The 8600-nt window shown below is 58.4% G+C and overlaps 1 protein-coding gene across 3 annotated transcripts; it reads left to right on the top strand.

The window, feature by feature from the left end:
• The first annotated feature begins 3193 nt into the window (after window positions 1-3193).
• Window positions 3194-6634, top strand: REEP4 (receptor accessory protein 4). Of its 3 annotated transcripts, XM_082656350.1 has the most exons (8): window positions 3194-3311; window positions 4122-4194; window positions 4588-4664; window positions 4756-4876; window positions 5294-5407; window positions 5822-5957; window positions 6123-6277; window positions 6371-6634. In XM_082656350.1, the coding sequence occupies exons 1-8, from the start codon at window positions 3280-3282 to the stop codon at window positions 6434-6436; spliced, it is 774 nt and encodes a 257-aa protein (XP_082512476.1). In that variant the 5' UTR covers window positions 3194-3279; the 3' UTR covers window positions 6437-6634. The 3 variants fall into 3 exon arrangements, with proteins under 3 accessions (XP_082512476.1, XP_082512474.1, XP_082512475.1); XM_082656348.1 differs by lacking the exon at window positions 3194-3311 and having other exon boundaries at window positions 3818-4194; XM_082656349.1 differs by lacking the exons at window positions 3194-3311; window positions 5294-5407 and having other exon boundaries at window positions 3818-4194; window positions 5867-5957.
• Window positions 6635-8600: the final 1966 nt, after the last annotated feature.

Here is an 8600-nt window from a genome sequence, read left to right as displayed (position 1 = left end):
ATGTTGGCACTCTGTTGCCCGGTAGAAAGATAAACATCACTGTGATTGTCACTTCCCCCAGGGCACCCGCCAGGGTTGGGAGACACTTCTCCCCCTGAATGCCCAGCTTTCTGCACGTGGGGAATGGAGCCCACCGTATGCCTGCCTGGTCACCTGCCAGAGGTGGGTCATCATATGTCCAGAGAGCTGCTTAGCAACTCAGTGTAACCGGGTGACTGTGTCAACAGCTCAGGACCAATGGGCGTGACAGGCAGAGTCCACTCACTGCCAAAGCCCAGGAGGGTGACCCCCTCAGCTGTCAGCCTCACGCCCCTCCGTGCTCTCAGTAGCAGACCTCTCACATCTTGTCCCTTAGATTTTTCCAAGCACAGTCATCGGGACCAAGAGTCTCCATGTGAGAGACATTCCCGGCTGGGTTGGCTTAGGGTGGGCACAGGGGAGCTACTCTCCAGCGAATGGGGGTAAAGTGAGGCCTGTGATGCTGAGGTCAGGTGACTCTGGAAGGCAGCGAAGGTGGGGGAGGGGAGGCAGTTCTGCAGCAGGTACCAAGGGCCCGAGGCTCACATGCACACAGTCAGCCCAGGTACCCTAACTTCTGGAGGAATGGATGTCCATTCCCTTTTCTGTACCCCCTGCTCCTCCTGAGCTGTCCAGAGGGTCAGTCATATCCTTTTGCTCCAAGGAGACAAGGATACTTTTCACCTTCATTACAATGTCTGTGTCCAGAGATGGATGGTGACCGCGACCTTCCTGAGGGGATCCTAGCCCTGGGTGGTTCTTGTTCCTCCAAACTAGGGTGGGAGCGAGGGCCAATGTGAGGAGGTGATTAGGCGGGGGGAGGGAGGCATCAGGGCCTTGGGGGAGTTTCTCCTGTGGGCCAGGTTCACTGCAAGCTCTCCCACTCAGCAACACCAATAAAACTGATGATGATAATTATGACTATATAATCACTGAGTGTTTATTTATTCCCAAGAAGCCTCCTTTCCCTCCATCATTAGCTATTCCATCCTTTTGATAGATGGTGAGTGTTAACTGTAGCTCTAATAAAAAGTAATAACTGCCCAAGTTTTCCACCCCCACGCTCTGGGCAGCTCTGCTGTCACCCTCACCTCAGCCCTACGAGGCAGAAGGGAAGCTGTGCGGGGTGCGGGGGGGATGATGCGCTCCCCATTTTCAGAGGGAGGAATGAGGCACCTAGCAGAAGAGGTACAAAGAATGCAGCCCCACGTGGAAAGTTGTAGAAGCAGCAACGTTTGCCTTCTCTCTCTTTTTTTTAATTACTTTTTATTGGAGTATAGCTGATTTACAATATTGTAAGCCTTTTCTTTTGAGCCTCTCACCTTCTTCCAGATACACACCTTCCTCCTAGAGGAGCTTTTCCATTCCCTGTCCCCTCCCAGGGCTGCCCTCAGAAGACTGATTAATCTAAGCATTTTTTTTTTTTTTTTTTGTGGTACACGGGCCTCTCACTGTTGTGGCCTCTCCCGCTGCGGAGCGTAGGCTCAGCGGCCATGGCTCACGGGCCCAGCCGCTCCGCGGCATGTGGGATCCTCCCGGACCGGGGCACGAACCCGCGTCCCCTGCACCGGCAGGCGGACTCTCAACCACTGCGCCACCAGGGAAGCCCTCTAAGCACTTATTTATCGTTCGCCATCAGGTGCCGTTGGGCAAGTTACTTTCCACCATTGAGCCTATTTCCTAAATGGTAAAAAAAAAAAAAAAAAGGATCTTTGTAAAGATCAAGTCTCTGCGCTCAAAAATGCACTACAAAATGGCAGTCGTTGATACTGTTAAGGTCTCAGGGATATCTGTGTTCTTGACTCTCGGAAATCGGTGGGATTTCAAACTTTTGGGGAAGAAGACATGGGGGGCTGGGGACTCCACCCAGAATCTTTCAAATCAGCCTGCCCAAGGATGTGGGCTCTGGAAAGGTATCCCAGAGAGAAGTCAACTCCTGAAGCCCACTCTTCAGCAGGGTGAGCGGGATGGGGGTGATGAGTCCCTCAGGTTCTCTCTCCTCCACGTCCTCCCCACTTTCCCTCTAGGTCACCTCAGCATCTTCGAGGCGCTTGAGGCGCTTACTGATCTCCCGACGTAGTGCTATAAGACCCGGATTTGCTGGTGCCCAGCCAAACCTTCTAGTTCTCACCTGAGCCTCTAACGGGGGACGTCGACCCATCTCATGCCCATTCCCATTTCACAGAAGGAGAAAACGAGGCAAAAGAGGGGAGCTAGTGAAGATCCGCGAAAACTCTGGACTCCAGATTTCCTTCATTTCTTTATTCCCCCGTCGCATTTTTTTTTTATTATTTATTTAATTAATTTATTTTGGGCTGCATTGGGTCTTCATTGCTGCGCGCGGGCTTTCTCCAGTTGTGGAGAGCGGCGGCTACTCCTCGTTGCGGTGCGCGGGTTTCTCATTGAGGTGGCTTCTCTTGTTACGGAGCACGGGCTCTAGGCACGCGGGCTTTAGTAGTTGTGGCTCGCGGGCCCTAGAGCGCAGGAGTTGTGGCGTACGGGCTTACTTGCTCCGCGGCATGTGGGATCTTCGCGGACCAGGGCTTGAACCCGTGTTCCCTGCACTGGCAGGCGGATTCTTAACCACTACCCCACTAGGGAAGTCCGCACCTTTTTGTTTCCGCTTCCTACCCCCAAATCTTTCCCATTCGGAGGGCTACTCAACCTACGGTCCCCATCCACCAGTCGGAGGCGCATCGCCACTTTAAGGGGCAGGCCTCTCACCTCCCTGACCTCGCCCCGCCCCCTCCGCGGCCGCACTGCGCCTGCGCCACGCGCCGGAGACCTGGGGTTGGGCAGGGCCCAGTTCCGTGCAACTTTCAAGTGAGTTGCAAACTCCGCCCCGAGGACGGTGCAGGTGTCCAGGCGCACTGGGGCCGTGGGTACCCGCAGGAACGCAGGCTGCGACCAGCCACCTCTGGCTCGGGACCCACAGCGCCCCCGGCAAGGGCCGAACGCCTGGTTCTCCGGGGCAGGAAGTGCGGATCGGAGCGTAACTGCCCGAGCGGCGGGGCGGAAGAGCGTGCCGGCCGGTACCGGCTCCCAACTCAGTTCCTGCCTGCCCCGGCCCGCTGGTCTCCCCATTCTTCAGGCTTCCAGCACTGAGGAGTCAGTGGGCGGTGGGCTCCGCCTCCACCAAGGGGCAGCCCGAGCGCCCCTGTAGTTTCCACACCTCCACTGTTGATCCCATCCCAGCGCAGGCGTGAGCGTCCCTCTGGGCGTCTTCCTGGAGGGATCTCCCTTCGCTCCCGAGACTGCAGGATGGTGTCCTGGATGATCTGTCGCCTGGTGGTGTGAGTATGGCCGCTCAAATACCCTCTCTATCCCTCGATGTCAGCCCGCCCCTGGGGTGGAAGCTGGGAATGTCTGGTGGAAAAGGGGGCTTTTCTGAGCTATGTCACACCTTTCCCCTCCCTCCAACATTCACCGCAAGGTTTAAGGGACCTGCGGGCCTGCACAAGGCATTGGGCACCGTGTGCTTGTCCCCTCGCACTCAAGCCTACTTGGCTGATGGCGACCCCCTGCAGTCACACACCTACTGCAGGCAGGTGAGTGGGACGGAGGACCACAGGCCGGCCAGCCACCCCTTGGCAAACACAGGATGTGGCACGTTGTGGGCAGAGAATCCAGGTGCCGGCTTCCCAGCTGAGCAGTCAGTCACGTGACTCACCACCCTGGCCCCAGCTTCCCCACTCCGTCCTACTCCTTACCTGGCTGGAATATCCTTGCCTGCAACCTGGCAGTGCCAGGTCTGGTGGCCCTGGGCCTGATTGCACGTCCAGGGGAGGGAACAGCCTGGTGCTCTCATGGCTCAGAAGCCTGCCTCCCACTCACCTTGTGGAGTGGCTGTCTGTGCTCTCGCGGCATCATGCACCCATGGGCCACTCGTGCAGGCCTGGGCAGGCTTGGGATGTTTGTAAACAGCAGGGTGGGGAGGCGGCCTCCAGGGCACTGACTCAGGTGCAGGTCGTGCAAGCCAAGCGGGAAGAACAGGGCAGGCACTGCCACCTGGAATGTGGGGTGCGGGGGAGGCCGCCACCTGGCAGGGGCGTGGGGAGTGGCGCCCCTCACACTCTCCCTCTGCTTTGGGGGCTGCTCTTCAGGCTGGTGTTTGGGATGCTGTACCCAACTTATGCTTCCTACAAGGCTGTGAAGACCAAGAACATTCGTGAATATGTGAGTGCGGGGGTGGGCAGGAGGGCTCAGCTCAGGTGGGGGGACCACAGCCTTGGGGGTGTGGTAGGATTTGGCGAGGTGGGCGAGTCTGAGCTGGCCTCCCTTTCCTCCAGGGGTACAATCTGGTGGCGTACCCTGGAGCAGAGTGGGTGTGGATGGAGGATGGGCTCTTGGGATTCTTTGCAGGATCTTGTGGGTGCAGCCTGTTGGGGTGGGTACAGGAATGAGTGGCGGCTTCTCAGAGGCAACTTTCTAAGGCCAGCCAGGTGCCAGGGGAATGCAGTGGGACGGGCTTTCTGGAATCTCGGGGCTGGGTCAGCCCGGGACAGGGGATTTGGCACTGCAGGCGCAGCTGCTGGCCTCTGACCTCTCTGCCCGCCCCTCCCGGTCCAGGTCCGGTGGATGATGTACTGGATCGTCTTTGCACTCTTCATGGCAGTGGAGACCTTCACAGACGTCTTTATTTCCTGGTATGGGCACTGGGGTTCTGTGGGCTGCGGGGAGGGGGTGGTCCTCCCTGGCCTGGCTCCCTGGCGGACCTTACCCGCTCTGCTCTGACAGGTTCCCTTTCTACTACGAGATCAAGATGGCCTTTGTGCTGTGGCTGCTTTCGCCCTATACCAAGGGGGCCAGCCTGCTTTACCGCAAGTTCGTCCACCCATCCTTGTCTCGCCATGAGAAGGTACCGCGGCGGGAGGCAGGGCGGGCAGTGTAGGAGTGGGTGTGAGGCGAAGAGCCCTGGACTTGCAGCTCGAGACACTGGGGACACCTAGGCTCTAATCCCAGTCCTACTGCTGTTTAGCCATGGGGCCTTGACAGAGCCTAGCCTTCCTCCTCTTCTGGAAAAATCAAATGGGGACACATGTGAATGACCTTTAGGGGGTGTGAAACACCGGCTGGAAGTTGGTTTGGGCATGGTGGGGGGAGGCTGGAGCACGGCCGATCATTGAGGTGTAGGATCCGGTGAGTGGATGGGGAGCCCTGTGCTCTGTGGGTGGGATGGGCTGGGAGGCGTGGCTCCCAGTGATTTCTCTGGGCCACAGAGGAGTGACTAGGGCTGTGCGCCTGAGCTTCCCCCCCCCACACACCGTGTCCGCAGGAGATCGACACCTACATCGTGCAGGCCAAGGAGCGCAGCTACGAGACGGTGCTCAGCTTTGGGAAGCGGGGCCTCAACATTGCCGCCTCGGCTGCTGTGCAGGCAGCCACCAAGGTGCCCTGGGCCCCAGCCCTCCCCCCTCCCCACCCCCACCCCCAGGGCCTTTTGAGCGAGTCCAGCTGTCTGTCAGGGAGCCGAGAGATCGCAGCTGTCCAGGCCGGGGGAACAGGGGCGAGAGGTGGCAGGTGGGACGTTGGCAGGAGCACAGAGCTGGAAGTTCAGACTTCCCTGGCTGACACTGACCGTGAGCGGCTGCTCTTGGGCCCTAGGCCCTACCTTCTTGCTGGCGCCACAGAGGCACAGGGCTAGGAGGTTGCCGTGTTTTTTTCGGTTCTGAGGCCTGTGCCCCAGGAATTGCTTGCAGGTCAGCCTTGATTTTCCTGGGCAGCTCCCCTGGTTGAGGCCCCTTCTTGCCAGGAGCCCTGCCCCCCTCCGTCAGGCGGTGCAGCTGATCCCACTCTCTTGCAGAGTCAGGGCGCACTGGCCGGAAGGCTGCGGAGCTTCTCCATGCAGGACCTGCGCACCATCTCCGATGCCCCCGCCCCCACCTACCAGGATCCCCTCTACCTGGAGGACCAGGTACCCCACCGCAGGCCACCCATCGGTGAGTGGACAGAGGAAGCCAGAGCTGTCCCGAGAGGGATGGCTTCCTCCAGGCCAGCTGTGGCTCCCCCCAGGGCCAGAGGAAAGCCTGGCTCAGCTGGCCCCAGGCCTTCAGACTGTGTCCGTGCCCAGCTTTGCCTCCCGGCCTCCCTCTCCTCCACAACAGGGTACCGGTCAGGGGGCCTGCAGGACAGTGACACCGAGGATGAGTGTTGGTCAGACACAGAAGTGGTCCCCCAGCCATCAGCGCGGCCCCGAGAGAAGCCTCTGGGCCGTACCCAGAGTCTGCGTGTGGTCAAGAGGAAGCCGCCAGTGCGGGAGGTCGGTGGTGAGGAAGGCACAAGGGGAGCGAGCTGCCCTGGTGGCCGCCTCAGCCCGGATCTCTCACGGGGTGCCTGCTCTCTCTCCCCACAGGGCACCACGCGCTCCCTGAAGGTTCGGACGAGGAAAAAGACCACGCCTTCAGACATGGACAGCTAGGGCCTACGGAGCCTGGCCCGGTCTTACCTCGTGCCCTGCAGGGCATTGGGACTGTTTGGAGGGGACCTCTGGCTGCACATCTGGCCTGCCTGCACCAGCTGCCCGGGTGCTGCCCTCCTGACTCTTGCTGTCGGTTACAGGCCATGTGTGGGGCTGCACCCACGATGCACCAAAGCAGGCCGGGCTCAGGGTTTTATTTATTGTCTTCCTCGCCGTTCTGCCTTCCCAGGTGTTGAACCAGAGCCCTCCCCAGCCCCCTGGAAAACGAAACCCAAAGCCCACCCAGCTGTGTTCGTTCCTTCGTGTCCTTCCGAGTACTTCACAGCCTTCTCCAAGGCCAAGTGTGTGTCCTGGTTGTTTGGTTTGTGTTGGTGAATGAGGCCAGGTTTGCGGAAGTTTTGATAAATAAATGCGTCAAAGTGCCCTGTCTCTTCTGGTTTGTAGCCCCGGTCCTCACACCACGTGTTATTAAACAGCCTGCCCCAGGGCAGTCTGGGCCTGGTGCTAAAAGGCCAGACAGACTGCCAGAGGGGCCCAGTGTTCCGGGGCAGGTAGCCATCGACAGATTGTTGCGATGCGGCAAGTACTATTATGGGAAGCTCTTGGGGACCTCTGAGAACACGGATGGGAGAGTGGCGGGGAGGGGGGCACGGGGGGGGCAGTCCAGAGTCTAAGAATGCAATCCGGAGGGGATGGGATCAGGCCTTGACGGGAAGTAGAAACCAGTGGGAGCGAAGGTGTGGAGGGACCTCAGGCAGCACGATAATCTCATGGGGATTAGCTAAAGCTGTGCGGAAGATGAGGGCTGGGGAGGCCGATTTCCTCCAAGGGCCTGCCAGGCCTCTAGGCAGCTCCCGGTGCATCGAGTTCGTAAACACTTAGGTTGACGGGAGCTTTGCACCTCTGCGGAGTGGCCGTGAGAGGGCAGCAGCTGCCAGGGTCTGGGCTGCCCCCAGCTTCCAGGTCAAGGAGGGCGGGGCTTGGAGGCTGGCCTGTCAGCTAGCTGGCTGGAGGGATGATGCAGGACTCTGGCCCGGCCTCCAAAGACCCTCCCTGCTGCTCGTGGTCATTGGTCATCAGCCAGTCCCATCCACGAATCTCCTCTGTTCTGAGACCCAGGCTGTTTGCTGGCTCCACTCCATCCCCTACTCTAATCCCTGGGGCAGCCAGTGCCCAGCCCTGCCCTCTCCTGCCCCTGGATGCTGGTCTTACTGTACTGTCCCCGGGCTGCTCCCCTCTCCCACCCACATGCCTCCTCTTCTTTCCCGCTTTCGATTAAGTCAAGAGATGGGTGAGAGTGTCGGGTAGGAAGAGAGGAAATGGGGTGGTCACCCGGAGTGACCTGAGGAGTGTGGATTAACTCTGGGTATGGGGATTATCCGAGTTTATTTGGGAGAAGTACTTAATCTGCTGGGTGGCTTAGCTCCTCACGGATTGGTGTTCAATGACTTCCTATCTTGGTGTTCCCTTGCATCATGGGGTTGATTTATCTCTTCATTTATTCATTCAAAAATCTTTATTGAGCATCTCCCAGGTACCAGGCATGTTTCAAGAAACTGGGGATGCAAAATCAAGTGAGAGCTAGCACCTAGAATGTGGCTGCCCCAGCAGGGGCTACTCTGAGCCCCCGACATATATTAATTTAATACAACAATCTCATGAGGTACATACTATGATTATAATCTCCATTTCACAAATGGGAAAACAGGCACCGAGAGGGCAAGTAATTTGCCCGAGGTCACACAGCTAGTAAGTGGCAGAGTTGGGCTTGGAAACCAGGCAGTCTGGCTCCAGAGTCAGTGTACTTAACCACTGTGCAGAACTAGAGTAAATGAGAAAGTTTCTTGCCTGGGAGGCAAGGAGAAGGAAACTAGCAGTTATCCAACATTGATTCTGGGGACTTCCCTGGTGGCGCAGTGGTTAAGAATCCGCCTGCCAATGTAGGGGACACAGGTTCGCGCCCTGGTCCAGCAAGATCCCACATGCTGTGGAGCAACTAAGCCTATGCGCCACAGCTACTGAACCTGCGCTCTAGAGCCCGTGAGCCACAACTACTGAGCCGCCACAACTACTGAAGCCCGTGCACCTAGAGACCGTGCTCTGCAACAAGAGAAGCCACTGCAATGAGAAGCTTGCACACCGCAGTGAAGAGTAACCCCTGCTT

This window comes from Grampus griseus (genome assembly GCF_964374135.1).
Source record: "Grampus griseus genome assembly, chromosome: 6".
Lineage (NCBI taxonomy): Eukaryota > Metazoa > Chordata > Mammalia > Artiodactyla > Delphinidae > Grampus > Grampus griseus.
This window is presented reverse-complemented; position numbering and strand designations above follow the sequence as displayed.